The sequence below is a fragment of the Monodon monoceros genome, unplaced genomic scaffold, assembly GCF_005190385.1.
Source record: "Monodon monoceros isolate NGI ecotype Baffin Bay Population unplaced genomic scaffold, NGI_Narwhal_1 Super_Scaffold_1, whole genome shotgun sequence".
Taxonomy (NCBI): Eukaryota; Metazoa; Chordata; class Mammalia; order Artiodactyla; family Monodontidae; genus Monodon; species Monodon monoceros.
The window spans coordinates 72,824,759-72,843,044 of record NW_021703765.1 but is presented as its reverse complement, the minus strand read 5'-3'; the positions used below and the strand labels follow the sequence as shown (position 1 = coordinate 72,843,044).

General features: G+C 53.7%; 1 protein-coding gene across 2 annotated transcripts in view; it reads left to right on the top strand.

The window, feature by feature from the left end:
- The window catches only part of RBM19 (RNA binding motif protein 19), a 123,663-nt gene that overhangs the window by 18,323 nt on the left and 87,054 nt on the right, over positions 1 to 18,286 (top strand). The window contains exons 15-19 of one of the 2 annotated variants that reach the window (XM_029222045.1): positions 1,996 to 2,196; positions 3,417 to 3,546; positions 11,433 to 11,587; positions 14,248 to 14,308; positions 18,007 to 18,086. In XM_029222045.1, coding sequence (XP_029077878.1) covers positions 1,996 to 2,196; positions 3,417 to 3,546; positions 11,433 to 11,587; positions 14,248 to 14,308; positions 18,007 to 18,086 — 627 coding nt within the window. The remainder of the gene's footprint in view (positions 1 to 1,995; positions 2,197 to 3,416; positions 3,547 to 11,432; positions 11,588 to 14,247; positions 14,309 to 18,006; positions 18,087 to 18,286) is intronic. The other variant, XR_003793353.1, reaches the window with a different exon arrangement.

Sequence of the window (18,286 nt, the reverse complement as noted above, 5' to 3'; positions counted from 1 at the left end):
GGACGGTGTCCCTCGGGGGCCATAAGCAAGAGTTTCTCCACACAGGTCGGGGGGCCCCTAAGCATCCTGTTCCCCGACCTAGCACCTTACTAAGAGCACCTCTTATCTGTTTCGGGATCGAGACCTTTCTTGAATCACATAGGGGAAGGTTCCTCCACGTGCTTATTTCTTAGCAGGTAGAAGTTCTTAGGTGTCTGGATGATGAAAGCCTTGGAGGTCCCGCTGAGAGCATCTGACACCCTCCCCTTCGTCTTACAGACTGGGAACCTGAGGCCCAGAGAGTGGGGTGGGGACTTAAAGATCAGACAGTGAGTCTGTGGCAGGGGCCTGGACTCAATCTCAGGGCTTCTGACCCCCAAACTGCTGTTTCCTCAGCCTCACCAAACCTTAAGAGTTTCACCTTAAAAGGACAGTTAGGATGCACGCACCCCAGTGTTCAGTGCAGCTCTGTTCACAGTAGCCAAGACACGGAAGCAACCCAGGTGTCCATCCACAGAGGAGTGGATAAAGAAGACGTGATACACACACACACACACACACACACACACAATGGGATACTACTCAGCCGTAAAAAGAATGAAATAGTGCCATTTGCAGCATCATGGATGGACCTAGAGATTGTCATGCTAAGTGAAGTAAGTCAGACAGAGAAAGACAAATATATCACTTATATGTGGAATCTAAAAAAGAAAAAACTTATTTACAAAACAGAAACAGACTCACAGACACAGAAAACAAACTTACGGTTACCAAAGGTTAAATGTGAGGGAGAGGGATAAATTAGGAGTTTGGGATTAACAAATACACATCACTATATATAAAATAGATAATCAGCAAGGATCTACTGTATAGCACAGGGAACCCCACTCAATATTCTGTAATAACCTATGTGGGAAAAGAATGTGAAAAAGAATGGATATATGTATATGTATAAATGAATCACTGCTGAACATCTGAAACTAACACAACACTGTAAATTAACTATACTGCAACGTAAAATAAAATTTAAAAGAAAAAGAAAGAAAACTGAGGCCCAGAGGGAAGAAAAGCACTTGACCCAAGGTTTCAAATTAGATTGGTGGCCAGGTGGAGACTCATACCCAGATGTGCCCTATGCCTGGAATCCTCCCATTAATTTTTTTTGGCTCTTTTATTCTCCATCCAGCATGCTTTAATAATAAAATAATTGCTAACGTTAGCAATTGCTAAGCAGCGTGCTTACGTCAACCCCTTTGATTGACCCCTTTCCTGGGACGACCCATGAAGTAGGTGCCGTGTCCTCGTGTCAGGTGAGGGGCTGAATACATTTCAGGTGCATTTCTCAAGGCCGTATATCTGGTGTCTTGGTCTGGGTTCTTCCAAAAGCCGACTGAGACAAAGATTCAAGCGCAAGTAGTTCACTGGACGGAAAACACTGGCGAGAAGGGACGAGGGGAGGGGGGAGACCAGCAAAGGGCATGCTCGTCCCAGTGCCACTGGTAGAACAGTGGGCTGGCACCTTCCCCGGGGGACACCGCCCGACTCGGAGTTGTCCCACCCAAAGGACAGGTGACACGCCAACTCCTGAGAGCTACGGGCAGCTCCCACGGGGTGTTAACTTCTGACTTGTGGCGTCAGGCGTTCTGCAGATCCGTGAAAAGACTCCTAGCACAGAGATGCAGATCCCGGCCCTGGGCTGGAGTGTCCTGGAAGGTCCAGCGAGGGCTGTGGTCGGGTGCTGTCAGAATTTGCCTCGGCTCAGTAGTGGAGGGGCCGGGATTTGACCTGGGGGGTCCAGTTCCAGAGCCCTCTCCCTCATCCACTCCTCGGAGCCGCCTCTCATCCACAGGGTGGCGTGCCCAAGAGGGTGGGGTCTCCTAGACCTGCTTCCTGAGGGCCTGGTACCCGAGGCCCCACATGGCCGCCTGGTCCAGAGTCACCCACCGATCAGTACTGGCGTCGGGGGTCAGTGACCCTCCTTTCCATCGTCCCACGTGAGCTGTCCCCTCCCTGCAGGCCGCTGCTGAGCGAAGCAAGACCGTGATCCTGGTGAAGAACCTCCCGGCCGGCACCCTGGCGGCCGAGCTGCAGGAGACCTTTGGCCGCTTCGGCAGCCTGGGTCGCGTGCTGCTGCCAGAGGGCGGCATCACGGCCATCGTGGAGTTCCTGGAGCCGCTGGAGGCCCGCAAGGCCTTCCGACACCTGGCCTACTCCAAGGTAGGGTCGCCCGAGCCCCGCTTCAGGGAGAGGACAGAGGGAGCTGACGGGCAGACAGTCTTGGCATAGACCTGGCACGTGCGAGCACTTGCTGGAAACCAGCCATGTCTGTCGGGATTGTGAATGTCATCCCGCCCCTGGGAGCACCTCTGGACGGGGCAGTGTGAGGGGCAGGCTCAAAACATCCTCCGGAAAGCCTGCCTCGGTTCCCTGCCGATTCTGGCTTTCCTCAGCTTTCTATTCCCCCATGACTTTGAACCATCATCCTCGGCGCTTTGGATATCTTATACCTACAATTAGTTGAAAGTCAATTCTGTAGGTGGGCTACCTCCTGATTTTTGGTCATAAGGAAGAAAAAGTTACATGTGTCAGTGTATTCCTTTCTGTGGCTGCCATAACAAGTTACTACCAGTTTAGTGGCTTAAAAAAAGAGAAATGTATTCTCTCACAGTTCTGGGGGTCTGAAGTCTAAAATCAAGGTGTCCAAGGGCCATTCTCCCTTCAAAGGCTCTTGTGGGTGGGGGGAGGGATCTTTCCTTGCCTCTTCCGGTGCCTGGTAGCTCCACGTGTCCCTTGGCTTGTGGCCGCATCACTCCAGTCTCTGCCTCTGTCCACATGGCCTTTTCTCCATCTCAAATCTTCCCTCTGCTCTTCTCTTACATGGACGCTTGTGACTGGATTTAGGGCCCACCCAGATAATCCAGAATGATCTCATCTCAGGATCTTTTATTTAATGACATTTGCAGAGGCCTTTTTTCCAAATAAGTCCACAGTCATAGCTTCTGGGAGTTGGAATGTGGACATATCATTTGAAGGGCCACCATTCAGCCCACTGCAAGTAGCTTCTCTTTATCAAGGACTTTAATGCTTTGCTGACTGTTTGTCAGTGTCTTGTTTATCCTTCTTTAAAAAAAAACCTCTCTGCATGTACGTATGTGTATCCTCACTGCCTGTGAGTGGAGGGAGAGAAAGCATGGTTGGTGTCCGGCGGCCCTGTTGCACTTCCTCCAGGAGGGCTGCCCTGTATCAGTGATTCTGCTCCCCCGTCCCGCTCCCTGTTCACACCCTTGACTAGAGAAAGCACCGGGGGATGCAGATGTGTTCAATGACAGCAGATGCTGCAGCAAGGGGATCATGCAGCACATGGAGTTCTGCACTCGGAGCCTCGGGCTCTTTGTCTGTGTCGTGGACTGAGTCCCTCCCCCGCCCCGTCTCTGCAGTTCCACCACGTCCCCCTGTATCTGGAGTGGGCTCCGGTGGGCATCTTTTCCAGCCCAGCCCCACACAAGAAAGAGCTCCAAGATGCACCAGCAGAGCCGGCCGGAAAGGACAGGATGGAGCCAGAAACAGGTAAGAGCTGGGCCTGAGATCAGGATGTCCTGGGGCAGCAGGCAGGGGAAGGACAGAGGGCTAGGGGGCAGCACTAAATTGTCTATCAGGTATTTCTTTTAAAGTTCTGTATTCATCCTGAGACTGGTGGGTCCCCATCTCTTGAATTTTATAGGCACGTAAAATGTCCTTAAAAAAAATAGAGCATAAAAATTCTGGATACAACATAAGGTAGCCAACTGTCTTGGCTTATCAAGTATAGGTTGTGAAAGGAAAAATTTAAAAACCCACTAGAATCTGTTAACAGGGATTCGGAACAGAGCAAGAGAAAATAGCCTTCTGGGTCGTATCGATACATCCGCCGGGACGGATGAGCAGGGCTGTTGGAGAGGTTTATTCTCCGGGGTCCCTGGGATGGTATGGCGCCCTCTGGTGCCCAGTGGCTGCAAAGGCAGGAAAGGGAAGGGAGGCGGGGACCCAACCCTCAGCTGATGCTTCACACTGGGGTGAGGAGGGGGCGCTCCTGGCACTCAGGGCAGCGCAGTTCTTCCCTGTCGGGACTGTTCTGCAAATTGTAAGACATTTTGCTGACCCTGCCCACTGAATGTCAGGAGTGCCCCTGTAATTGTGACGATCTAAGATACCCCTTCCCTGTATGCCAGATGCCCTCTAGGGGGCAGTGCAGCCGTCAACTGAGAACCACTTAGGGGACCACGACTCCATCCTAGAAGCAAAGACCTTTAGAAAAGCTTTGAAGAACACCCTTACCCAGATATTAAGATCTTGCCCATCGGTAATATCCCTCCTCCGTACCTCCATCTTAACGTAGGGTTGCCGGTTGATTAAAATAAGGATTAAAAGAAATACATCTCCTGTATACCCTCTCCATTGTCCTCATAAAAGAATGGGGGTGGGGATGCGGAATTCTCAGATTAAAGAACAGTCCTTTAACTGAATAGACCTCCCTGTCCATAAACCTCCCTAGGCTGTCTGCATTTCCCAGTTCATCTTGGATCGGTAAAACCTCCTCAGGACTGGCCCAAGTCACTACAAGGCATTTGGGAACCCCTGGTCTAGAAGCCTTGTTTCAGTCAGGAAGGAAAATTCTTCAGTCTCTGCTTTCTGAGGCCCCCGAAAGCATCCCTTAGCCATTGGGGTTACCTACTGACCACTGATATAAATCTTTCAAAAGCCCCTCACTAGCCCCTGTTGAGTTATTTTTGTCCACAGATTGGATTAGCGTTCTCTTCCACCGTGCTTATGCTTCCATCAAGAAGAATTGTCTTTATATAGTCACGGTTTCTTCTTAAGTAGCCATCACCCCCAAATTATCAGCGACCTTGGTTTCAACTTCAGTCACTAAACTTGGACATGACTAATGTTTTTCGGCCAAAAGCAAGTCCTCCTTTAAAGCACAGACTTGCCAGGAGCGACGGCCCTGGAAACAGATCCAGCAGAGGCCTCTCCTAGCTTTGGCGGGACCACTAAGTATGGCGCCTCCCCGGGGGGCCGCTGCCCTGTGGCCACACTCTTTTGCAGGTGTCCCAGTGCTTCCCTCCCTTCTCTCTGTTGTTTTCTTCTGTGACACTCGTCACAGTTTGTGTTTATCCTGTTTATTCGTTTGTTTTACTTGTTTAACATCCGACGCTGCCAGACAGTGAACCACGCGAGGGCAGGGAGTGGCCGGGGAGTGGCTGTCTCGCTCACTGCTGGGCGCAAGCATCCCGTAGGGCCCCGGGCGTGGGGTAGCTCAGGAATATGAGTTGAAGGAGTGAAGGAATGCAGGAAGAAGGGTTTCTGTGCCTCTCTGTCTCTCTTTACCTGTGAAGAGTAGGGCTGGGCCATCCTTGTCCTTGTGTCCCAAGCCCCGGCACATAGTAGAGCTTGGTGACATCGGCACGTTTGTTCTCCATCGTTGTTTAAGCATCAGAATGTGGCGCCATCCATCGCGTAACCGTGGCTGCCTCCATGGGTGCTGATTTACACCCACCCCCTCCCCTCACCCTTAAACTTTGTTTTAAAGGCTTATTGCTTCCCAGAAGTGTGTCATTATGGGTTCCCTTCCTCAGTGTCTGTCTGTCTGACTCCCTCACTAGACGTCCATCCCGCAGGGCGGGTACCTCATCTGCTTGTGCACTGCTGTGCCCCGGCACCCAGGAAGGTGCCCGGCGTCTGGTGGGAGAGCAGTCAGTAGGTGCTGAGCGAATCCACAGGCAAAAGCAGCATTTCCTCCATGCCCGGCCCTGCACTAAGCACTTTGGGTCCTCCGTACGTGAGGCTTACAGCTCCCGGGAACCTGGGGAAGTCACTGTCTGCCTTGTCCCCGCCTAGCCCAGTGACTGGGCAAAGCCACCAGCCTTCTCCGAGGCTGTTCCTGCGTCTGTAACATAGGCAGAAGGCCTTTGTGTGAGTTCAGTGAGAAGCCGCCCGAGTCACCGTTTCTCTGACCCTCGTCCTAATTCAGCAGCATAAGGTGAAGTGGATGGTCTCTGACTCAGCCCTGAGCACCAGCTGGATTCCAGCCACTGAGCTGGGGCGACCAAGATGGGCCCAACACATACCGCTTCCCCAGAAGCTCCCGGGCTGCTAGGAGGACGGGTGAGGCTGTTCGGGGGTAGCTGAGATGTCACAGTAATAGAAGTGGGCCCTGGGTGCAGAATGTTCTGGAGCACAGCGAGGGGAGGCTTTGCAGAGATAGCATGCCCTGGTCGCAAGGTAGAGGGCTGCCCCTGCCTGCCCCCAGCGTCCCCTGGGTGCCCGGGCCTAGGTTCTGGTGTTGAGAGCATCCCAGACAGACTGTCCCCAACAGGCCCTGCCTCTTAGGGGGCTGCTGTCCAGGGTCCTGCCGCCCCTCACACAAAGGAGGCCTCGGAGCTAGGAGGAGGGAGCCAGTAGTTGCAGCAAATAGATCGGATGGGGACCAAGAAGCTGTGCACGCCTGAGCTGATTTCACGCCCCGCTGAGTCCTGTGTCGTCAGGCGGATCCCCGCAGAACTCATCTCCTGAGCCTCCTTTTGCCCTTTTTTGTTCCTTTTCTTACCTGTATCACATACACGGTCCCCTCCCCGGTCCCCGAGCTGTTCCTTTTCACCTGCTGCTCCCCCACGCCCGCCCCTCTGCACATGGTTCCTGAAGCTTCCCAATTTCCCCATCCCCACTGCCGGGGACCAGCCGGCCCCCCAAGCCCTGGATTTTCTCAGGCTCCGCAGGAAGGCAGCAGGAGGGGTGTGGACAGAGAGGGTTGTTCTGTTCACCAGCGCCCCCCCCCCAACCTTTCTTTTCGGCGAAGCCCTCCGTTCCCTGTACCGTTCTCGAGGGAGGGGGACAGTGTGTTTTATCTCCCCACAACCAAGACCCTCACCTCCAGATAAAGGGCTCCAAGTCGGGGGAGGTCCTGAAAAGCTGCTTGCAACTGCTAACAGTCTCTGCTGTCAGCCTTCCGCGCAGAGATCCGGAAGGGGGAGGGAGCGACCGTAAATCCTGCGGCCTGATTATAATAAAGCCCCATGTGGTGATGCGTGACTGGATTTTATGTGCCAACTACAGATGGACGGTGTTCCCCCCTGCCTCTCCCAGCCCCCTCCAGCCCACCTTGCTTTCCGAGCCTTCCTCGCACCCTCACCCCGCCCCCGCCCCCATCCTGCGCTTCTTCCCACTTTTCCTGGTTCCTGGTGAGGTCGTTGGCAAACATCTGTTCGTTTTGTGATACCTCCTTTTTCCTTGCTAGTCTTCCTGTTGTCACCCCACTTGAGGCCAGGGGCAGAAGTGCTTTTCTTTCTCTTTTTTTTAAAAATTTATTTATTTTCTTTATTTTATTTTTGGCTGCGTTGGGTTTTCGTTGCTGCGTGCGGGCTTTCTCTAGTTGCAGCGAGCGGGGCCTACTCTTCGTTGCAGTGCACGGGCTTCTCATTGCGGTGGCTTCTCTTGTTGCGGAGCACGGGCTCTAGGCGCGCGGGCTTCAGTAGTTGTGGCACGTGGGCTCAGTAGTTGTGGCTCGCGGGCTCTAGAGCGCAGCCTCAGTAGTTCTGGCTCACGAGCTTAGTTGCTCCACAGCACGTGGGAACTTCCCGGACCAGGGCTCGAACCCATGTCCCCTGCATTGGCCGGTGGATTCTTAACCACTGTGCCACCAGGGAAGCCTGGCAGAAAAGCACTTTCAACAGTGACCTTTGGCTTCGTCCTTGGCCCTTGGCCGTTTCCACACCTCTCTGGGCGTGGGTCGTAGCAGGGCCTGGCCACTTGAGCGGGGCAGAAGCTCTTCCCAGGGATGTGGCCGACAGAGACACAGTCCCCTGCACTCAGACCTGCGGTGCTGGCTGTTCTTCTCAAAAGCCTGCAGCTGGCTGGCCTGCCTCTTCCGGCAATGGGCCTGCGGAGGTAGGGATTCCTGACATTTTCCCCTGGCCCAGACACTGTTTGATCTGGGTTTCTGTGCGTTAATTCTCATAATTGTCTCGCAAGTGGACCCTGTGATTGTCTTTCTCCTTTTTTGAATGGAAAGAAGGAAGCATAGGGAGGTTGAGTGACTTATGCAGAGTCACACATCTGGAAAGAGCTGGGCTGTGCCCAGAGCCACCAGCTCCCAGGTCTGTGCTCTTAGCTGTGACCCCACAGCTCCTGTCGGTCACACTAAGTGCCATTGTGTAGCAAATCATCATCCACCGGTATTTTTGGAGCATCTGCTCTGGGCCCAGTGCTGGGGATGCAGAGGTTACTGAGTCAGATGTGGTCCCACCTCAGAGAGCTCCCCTTGTAGCTGGGGGACACAGAGAAGTGAACCGATGAGGTGATTTCAGAAAGGGGTAAGGCCTCTGAAGGAAAGGTACCCAGGGGACTCTGATGGCAAGTGGCCAGGCCTGTGCTGGGGACAACTGCACAGGAGGAGCTCTGAGGGGAGGATGTTTGAGCTGAGACCTGACAAGAAGCCAGGCCTGGGAAAATGGGATGAGCAGAACAGGCAGAGGAGACAGATGGCAAGTGCAAAGGCCCTGTGGCAGGGATGGGTCTTGGCAGGCTCAGAGATCAGAATAGAGGCTGGTGCAGCTGGAATGGAGAAGGCGAGGAGACAGAATGGGAGAAGCTGGCAGGCCAGGGACAGGTGCCGACGGGAGACCAGTGAGGAGAACACGCGGTCATCCACACAAGAGGCAACGGTGCCCTGGACCGGGGACCCAGCGTGCGGATGGAGTAGCAGACATTCGAATTTCCAAAGAAGCCAGCGGAGAAAAGGGGGGAGAGAGAGAGAGAGAGAGAGAGAGAGTGTGTGTGTGTGTGTGTGTGTGTAGCTCCATTTTCCAGGTGACGGTACTAAGGCAGCACGGGTAAGCCGGTCACCCAGGGCACACAGCTAGTGAGTGGCCTCACGGGGACCCTGACCCAGACCACTCTCACTTCGAAGGCCGTGCGCTTTCACAGCTCTGCGCTGCCTCCTGACTGCAGTCTGGGCCCCCTTCTCGTTTTCTTCAGGCCCCCTTTTTTCAACAGATCTCGAGACCAGGATGCCCTTGTCTTGTTAGCTCTTCCAGCATCCCAGGGGGAGTCGCAGATTGGGGGAGGTGGTGGCTGGGTACACAAAGGTTTGGAGAAACAACGGACATCGCTGTGCTGTTGGAGCAAAGCCAGGCTGCATTTAACCGTGTCTTTTATTTCAAGCTGGATGTTCTCCCGGATGTTGGGGGTCAGGGGCGTTGGCTGACTTAGTAGAAGTGGGAGGAGCCAGGCCAGCTGCACACCCGGGTAGGTGATAGGTCCTGGCCGTCCTCGCAGTCCCCTCTTGTTCCCCCTGGGCTGGGACTGAGGGCTCCGGGGAAGGGATCTGTCTGTTCCTGGGGTGCCAGCCCTGACTGCAAGCTCATCGCAGCTCTGTCACGAAATCCAAACATCCCACTTGCTGGGCAGGGGTGAGATAGCATCCTCGCAGGCCTAGCCCAGTCCCCGCACGCAGTGGGGCATCTGCTTGGCACCCCTTCCTCTCTCCTTTTATCTCTGAGACATCAGACGTGGGGCGAGCCAGTGGGGTGGGTGTCCTTCGCAGCTGAGGGGCGTGGTCTTCCTTTCCATTGAAGTTCTCTTTCACAACCTGGAATCTTAGCCTGTCTGCTTAGCTTTGCTTCCCCATCATTAATAATACTTTTTCTACCCTGCTTTGCTTTGAAAGTTGGGTTTTGAGGACAAATGGCCACACCACGGAGTCCCCTGTTGGGTAAATTGCGTTAGTTTCTTGGGTGGGGGAAGGAGCCTTTATGTAGATTTCTTCTTTTTTGTCCTGGAGAGAGAGTCTGGATTCTGGGTTCACCTCCGAGGGAGTGTGAAGGGTGAAGGCTGCCTGTTCAACTGATGTGAAACGGACAACATCCTCACTGTCGCTCTTTCCATTAGGGCTTGAAAGGGTTGTTTTATGACAAAGCGGTTGAAGTTCAGTTAGGACTGGCCAGCGGTAGGCTTGCATCAGAAAGGGCCGGGGGCGATGGAGAGGGCTCTCGTACTCGGCGTGAGAGCGTGGGGGACGGGTTTGAAGGCCCGGAAGCTCCCTTGGCCTTGAACTACTTGCATGCAAGTGGGCACAAGAGAATGGAGTGTCCCCGTCTGCTGCAGGTTGGCACGTGCAGGGCTCAGACCTGAGGGGAGGGTCAGGGCCACATGCTCAGAACCATGAGGGTGGGAGCGGGCGGACATCTTCGAGAATGGCTGAGATGGGGTTTGATTTCCCCGGGGGCTACGGGAGGAGCTTCCGGAGCTTGAACGTGGGGGAAAAGATGATTGTCCCCAGGCCCCGATCATGTGAAAAACTGGGGAGGTTGACCCAAACGGAACACATTTTTCCAGCAGCGGAACTTCTCAAGAGGTCACGACGCCACCTCCAACCTCGTGAGGCTTCCGGCACCCTCGGGTGACATCCACGTTCTCCACCAGGGCTCCATCCTGAGCTGCAGCCACACGGCCGCCCTGCTAACTCACAGCCTCACGCTTGCCCTTCCCTCCTCCTGCAATGCTGTTCCTTCAGAGTAGGCGTGTCACAGGGGTGGGAGTGACAGGATGGAGCTCTTTGTAATCACAGTCTCCAGAAATAACCAGGAGCGCGTTACTTTCTCATCTTGCGTATGTGTCTCGTAAGCTCAGGATACAGAACGTGATTGGGGTCACGTCGTATGTTGTTTTGCACCTTCATTTTTCTCTTAATTTTTCTGTCACGCGCATCGTTCCACGTCTTTAAACATTCTTCGGAAACGTCATCTTTAGCTACATATTAGTGTAGCCTTTGGTGGCAGTATAACTCTCCAGATCTCTTCTTTATGAATATAGTGGGTTTTTGTCTTTTTTTCAGTGTTTTGCTGTTATGTGTAGCTCTGAATTGAATATATTTTGTGTAGATGAAAACATACTCTTATGTATATGCTTTCTGAAGTTATGTATATTGGGGATTTTAAATGAACGTAACATCCCTTAGGTTCAAGGGGTATTTAGGACATTCTGAGTTTTGCTCCCATTCTGTAATTTTTGCAGTTTTAAGTTGCATTTTATTTTGAAAGTTCGCCAAGTGCTGGTTTTTGAGGAAAAAGACCACGTCGCTTACATTTGCAGCTCACAGTAATTTATTTTGAGGTTCAAATTATATGGGTTATATAATGTGGGTCAGTCTAAGTTAAGGCTTCTGGGTTTTGGTCTGTGCTTCATACTCTTTTCTCTTTAAAACAGAGGCAGGAAGCACGGCGGTCTCTCCCCTCCCTCAGCCCACCCCCGCAACAGTTGCTAAAACCCAGCACAAGCTGTCCCTTCCTGACGCTGCCCACTCAGAGACAGAACCCCCTGGGTCTGGCAGGTTCTGTGCTTTAGGTCCCGGGGCTTAGGCAGATAAGGCATCATTTAACAGATTTGTTTTGGTGGCGGGGCGGGGGGGGCCCGTGCAGACGGCGAGACCCCAGAAGGTGAAAAGCTGACAGAGGGAGCAGCACACGACACTTCAGCAAAGGTGGAGGAGGAAGAGGATGAGGAGAGCCTTCCCGGGTGCACGCTGTTTATCAAAAATCTCCACTTCGACACGACCGAGGAGACGCTGAAGGGGGTGAGTGACCGCTCGGCCCGGAGGGAGCGGGCGGGGGTGGGCGGGGCGGGAGACCCGGTCTGCTGATGTGGTCACTGTGTTTGTCCTGCCTGGACGAGTGACTCGTGGCAGCGTGTAGCTTAACAGCCAACAGCCACTGCATTGACACCTCCACCAAGCTGTCCAGTAGACATCTCACCCGGAGATTGGGGTCCTGGCCAGACCAGTCTGGGGGCTGGCAGGGGCGCCTGCATGCACTTGAAGGGGACCTCTTGGGATGCGGTCTGAGAGCTGTAGTCAGAAAACAAAGCCCCTCCCCAGATGGTGTCTGCGAGGGTAACCACCCAAAAGTAAACGCCAACACACCCTCCTGGCCTGGTGGGAACACGCAGAAGACACAGCACTGGGTGGATCTGGAGGAAGGGCAGTCCTGCCTGGAGGCCCTGATGGGCTGAGAGTTTTGCATTCATAGGAAGGGGGTGGAGGGAAAAGGATGGGGAACTCCACGTTCGCATTGGGGAAATGCCAAATGATAGGCGCTGGGGGGCTTCTAGAAGGAATTGGGCCAGAGATCTGGAAATGGGGATTCTAGTGCCAGAGGACTGGGGTCTGCGAGCTCCCCCACTGGACTGAGAACTGTGCATGGGGAGAGTCTCCATTTCTGTAAACTGGGTTTGGCACAGAATAAATGCTCGATGCCTTTTTTTTTTTTTTTTTTTTAATGCATGAATTAGTGATTAGCAGCCTGACAGCCATGAACTGGTTCTGGAAAGGAAGAAGGCCGTGAGGATTGAGCTGATTGGTTTCTGTAAATTCTTTTGAGCTCTGAAGTCCTAGAGCTGGATTCAAGAGGGGAGACGGGGTCCACTGAGTCCTAGAGGCAGGAAGGTGGTGGATGGGTGGAAAGGAGGCCAGCCTGCATTGGGCGGGAAAGCCCAGGGTGTCAAGGTGAAGCAGGAGAGCAGAGCGTGCACGCTGGGACCCTCTGGCTAAATCTCCAATGTGACTGTCACTTCCAGTTAGAAGAGCCACCACAGCAGCGAGGGTGCCTGGCAAAAGCAGCAGCATTTTAAGCGCAGAGGTTCGCCCTCTGGGGCAATGGGAAACCCACCCTTGGACTCTTCTTGGGCTACTTCCCGAATCCGTTTTGGTCTGGTTTGAGTTTGCTTTTACAAACAGGCACACACTAGTAGTGTCCAAAGGCTAGATAGCTTTGAAGAGGTCAAACGAGCTTGTGGAGGGTTTGTTTTTTATTTCTGCTGTGCTGGCCCCCCCGTATCTGGTATGGGGATGTCGTCAACGGGAACCACTTTTTTCCTGGAAGATGTGCCCGAGCTTCAGTCTAAGAGCATCCTTGGAATTAAAGGACTCTGGAGCTGGAAGGTACAGCCAAAATGATCTAGTCCAGGTTCTTCATATTACAGATGTGGAGACTGAGGTTCAGAGAGGTCAGTTCACTGACCTAGGGTCACACAGCCCATTCGAGGCACTGTGGGGAGCAGCGTCCAGCTCACGGGGCTCCTGTTAACAGCATCCTGAGTGGAGAGTTGTGCTTAAGGGTCAGTCTGCCTGGACTTGGGTCCCAGCCTCACTCCTTACTAACAGTGTGACCCTGGGCTGGTCCTTTGGCCTTTCTGTGCCTCAGTTTCCCCATTTGTAAAGAGGGGGTGTTAATAGAATCTTCTGCGGAGCTGTTTGGAAGATCTGATTGGAATGAATGAGATAATTCAAGTAAAGTGTTTGACAGTCGGAATAAGAGAGTCAGTGAATCTCAGCTGCGTGCGGTTCTTGTTTGCTGGTCGGGATCCCCCCTCCCCTCTGTTTCCCCTTCACTCAGTCGGTGAACAGTGACCCGCACCTGCCTCTCCCTGGGCCCTGTGTGTGCTGTGGAAGACACCGCAGTGAACCAGAAGGACAGGAATTCGCACTGGTCAGTTCTCAAATTCTAGCAAGAGAGACAAAAAAAGTAAAGGGAAAAATAGAGCAGAATGTGATTTTTGAAAGTTTTAAACATTAGTTGGCATTAGGCGCAGGGGCAGTGAGAGGGTCAGGACTGGGGTCAGTGGACTCCAAGCTTCTAAATGTAGGCCCAGCTTCCCCACTGCATGGCCCTCGGTGATTCCTTGGACTGTTCAGTGTCCCAGGTCCTTCTTGGACACTGGGAGCCAGGACCCAGCCCAGCAGCCCTTACGGGGAACCCTAAGGGAGCGTCCAAGCTACTTAAAGTAGGCCATGATCCAGTGCCTCCAGATATTTTTGGGACCTCCGAGATGATATTAGGGCAAATTTGGGGAGCCTAGTGTCTGACCAGGACCCCCACCTGCACGGCGTTTAGAACCTGGGCTCTGGCGCCTGGATCCAACTGTCAGCTCTGGGGCTTCGCAGCTCTGTGACGCTGGGTGCGTCTCTAACCCCTTGGAGCCTCAGTTTTGTCATCTGCAAAACGTGGGTAGTAACACCTACCTGGTAGAATCACTGCAAGGGCTGGTTGAGTTCATGCAGGCAGAGGGCTCGGGCCAGGGCCCGGCCACGGAAGCGCATCCAGGGGTTAGCTCTTCTCTTACTCTCGCCCTCTCCATGCCTGCAGTTGCCTGGTCCCCTCTGTCTTTCGAGACACGCCTACACCAGGTTGCGGGATTAGCACAGAAATTCTGATAATACCTGTAGACATTCTCTTCCAGGTGTTTTCCAAAGTGGGTGTGGTGAAGAGCTGCTCCATTTCCAAGAAGAAGAACAAAGCAGGTATTTCACAGGAGATCTCAGTTAGAAAGGAACGATTCTGAAAGAAACAGTGTCGCTCTGGGTAGGGGTAAGGGTACCTCTCTCTTGCTTATTCTGAGGGTCTTCTTTCATTCTGAAGCATTGGCAGCCCCACGCTCTCTCGCTTGGCTCGTCTAAAATGGTCCTCCTTTCTGGGTCCCTGGAGACTCCTGGTTTCCGGTGGGAGCAGCCATGCATGTCAGATTCTTCTGAATCTAGAACCTTTGCCACCCCGGACTGTCGGGTGTTTTCAGAGCAGTGCGATTAGAGGGCTGGCAGGGTTGACACTGTTCGGTGGCAGAAGCCTCTCCCTGCTCCCAGCATCTCTGTGCTCTGGAAATCTCCAGGGGAGAGCGAGAACAGACCCGTCTTGGGCTTTCCCTCTTCCCTTCCAAGAGAAATGACCCAGATGTAGAACATCCGGAACACTCCACTGAGTCACCAGCCGCGCACCTCACTGGCCCCTGGGTGCCTGGGCTACGCAGACCCCACCCTCATCTCTCCTGTCAGCCTCAGGCGTTGCCACGAGTCCCTTGGCGTCTCTCTGTTTCTCCTCCGGCCCTGGCTTCCTGCAGGTGATAGACGGGCCATTGCTCCTGGCTTTCTCACAGCTGTGCGCTCCCCATCCCTTCAATTTGCCGGGATTTGTAGGAATGCCACGTGGGCTGTCCCATGGCTGTGTCCTGAGAGACTAAGGAGCTAGTGGTTACAGCACACAGCAACAAGGGGTCTGGTAGAGGGGGCCCTAGCTGGACAGGAGCCCAGGCCAGGGGTCTCCACGTCAGACCGCGACCTGGAGGGTAGGGAGGCAGAGCAGTCAGCTGGTGGGGGCGAGGTGTGGGTGGCGGAGGCGGGAGAGGGCGTAGTAGCAGGTCGGGAATGTATTGAAGAGGCAGAAGACGCACCTAGAAAGGTGGGCTGATTCCAGATCACAGGATGGCTTGCTGCCAGGCAGAGGGGTCTGGGCTTTTTGCCAGAGGAGCCTTGGAGGGTCTGAAGCAGACGGGGGGCATAGAATTTGGGGAGTTCCTTGTATTCGTTTGCTAGGGGTGCCATAATAAAGCACCACAAACTAGGTGGCTTCCACCACAGAAGTTTATTACCCCACAGTTCTGGGAGCCAGAAGTCCAGGATCAAGGTGTGGGCAGGGTTGGCTCGTTCTGAGTGCTTGTGAGGGAAGGATCTGTTCCAGCCTCTCTCCTTGGCTTGTAAGTGATTGTCTTCATGTTCACATGGCGTTCTCCTGTGTGCACCTGTCCTGTGTTCAGAGTTCACCACCACCCCTTTTTTTTTCTTTTTGCGGTACGTGGGCCTCTCCCGCTGCGGAGCACAGGCTCCGGACGCGCAGGCTCAGTGGCCATGGCTCACGGGCCCAGCTGCTCCGCGGCACGTGGGATCTTCCCGGACCGGGGCACGAACCTGTGTCCCCTGCATCGGCAGGCGGACTCTCAACCACTGCGCCACCAGGGAAGCCCACCCCTTTTCTTTTTTATAAGGATACCGATCATATTGGATTAGCACTTAGCCTCATGACCTCATTTTTGCCGTGATTACCTCTGTAAAGGATCTGTCTCCAAATACGGTCACATTCTGAGATGTGAGGGTTAGGACTTTAACACACACTGGGGAGCTGGGCACAGTTCAAACCATAACATCCCTGTTCACCAGGAACCGCAGATGTAGTTTGGGCTACAAGGAAAGGCAGCTAAGCACCGAGTGAACGACATGAAGGCTCAGTTTGGGGGGGTCTGGGGATGGAGTTCAGGAAAAGAGGTGACCCCTGAAGTCTGGGGGGTGAGACAGGCTGGCAGAGGGGTCGCCAGCTCCATCCAGGGCTGTCCCTGCAGGTTGTAGTGTCACCGTGCCCCTCTCTGCAATCAGACGCTCTGTGGAGTCGGCCCTCGGGCGCGCTCTTCAGCGTGCTTTAGAACAGTTATCTGATCTTTCAGTGCCATGAGCAGCTCTTGAAAGCTACACTGTCTTTTTTAAGAGCCTGTATTTGAGAGCCCTACTCTCTGGGGCTCATCCATCACAGCTTGGGGGGAATCTAGATGGTGTCTGTTATCAGCGAGGGTCTCAGCAGGAACCAGAAAGCATGCTCAGCTGGGGTTGTCAAGGAGATGTTTGTAGTGAAGGGGCCGAGTGCCCAGGTCTGGGCTGGGCTGAGGGGACCCACGGGAATGTCGAGGCAGTGGATCATGTGGGAGAACGCCCCTCCCCTGCAGAGCCCAGAGGCCGTGGGGAGGGAGTGGTGTGACCAGAGCCACAAAAGAAGGGCCACCAGCAGAGCCAAGGGTGTGGGTTGGACACTGGCGCTGCCAGAACCACGCCAAAGCGGGGAGGCGATGGGGTGCGTGGAAAGAACGGGGGCCCCAACTCTACCTCCTGCACCCGCCTATGTCAAATCGGAGCTTTCCATTGGGTAAACCGAACAGGAAACCAGAAGGCCGGGGAGCCCAAGTCGTGCTCTCTATGGACATCAGCGTTCCAGGGCAGGAGAAGGACAGAATGGATCTGCACAGCGTCAGTGAATCGGCAATGAACTTGACTCTCTAGAGTTGCCTTTAACACCATCTTAATGAGCTTTTTAAATATCCTACGGGCACAGACCTTCCAGCCTTGGCCCTCAGAACAGTGTTTTCACGTATCCACTGGAAAACAAATACTGAAAGTCACCACGGGGTGGCGCTACCCATCAGCCATCAGTTCTTTCTGAACCTCCTTCCTGTCGCCCGCAGAACCATGTCTGGGCTGTTTGTGGAATTTCTTCCTGCTTTGGGCCCTCGTTTTATAACACGTAGTTGTGAGTAGAAATGCAAACAAGCAGGGGCACAGCCTCACAAACAATACAGACAAAGATGAGGACTGCTGGGTCAACAGTGGAGAACTCTGAGCCTCGTTTGGGCCCATCAGCCTTGAGCCGACCCTCTTTGAGTTCAACTGTGAAAAAATAGAGAGTAAAATTAGTAAATCAGCATGAACCGTGGGGGCGGAGGCATGTATCACATTTTGTGTCAAAGAGCAAGGTGTAATTAGAGACCTTATTCTTGTGTGCCCCCAGTTATGCATATTTACATTCAGGAAGCAAAGTTCTCTATAAATTTTGGAGATACCCCTGGCTATCTGAACTCTTGCTACTCACGACCCAGCAATAGGGAACCAGAGGAGTTCTAACGAGGTGGTCACAGCCTCCCTGTCCCAGCCTTAAGTCTGAAACCCAGGAACCAGGTGTAACCAGGTGGTCAGAAATACTTTGTAAAGAGTAAGCCTTTGGCGTGCTTGACTTTGATTCATGTGTTCGTATTATGCATTTAGTATGGAAGCAGGGGACTGCCCGGGTAGAGCTTTTGCCGCTTGTCGTGGCGATGGTCACCCCTCCCTCCCAAAGGCGGAATTCTATTATGAAGTTAATTATCACGTCGATCATCTGTTAATTAATAGTCAGCTGGGCCTCAGGTGGCGGCTGTATAACCTCGTTGGCTGATTCTTCAAGACGACTGGTAATAAATGGCGAGCCGGGAGCTGGGATCTTTTGGGGAACAAAGAGGGGCATGAAGAAATGAGAATGTCGAGGGGCCGTCCAGGGGCCCCTTGGAGCCCTTGAACTTGGTCTGGTGCACCTTCTTTGTTTTCCTCCCTGCCTGGCGCCCCCGTACGATTCCCACCTCTCTCTCTCTCAGGCGCGCTGCTGTCCATGGGGTTTGGATTCGTGGAATACAGGAAACCGGAGCAGGCCCAGAAAGCTCTCAGACAGCTCCAGGTAAGTGGGCGTTCTCAGCCGAGGTCCACGGGGGCACGAGGCAGGTGGCGTGGTATCCCGTCAGTCTTCGGAAACTGAGTGGGAATGCAGAGCAGCCCACATCTTCCCAGGCCCGTTGCTTTCTCCAGTTCCCTAGGGGTCTGTGGCCCACGGCCTTGGAACTTCCTCAGCCCCCCACAGTCACTACAAGGCATTCCTTC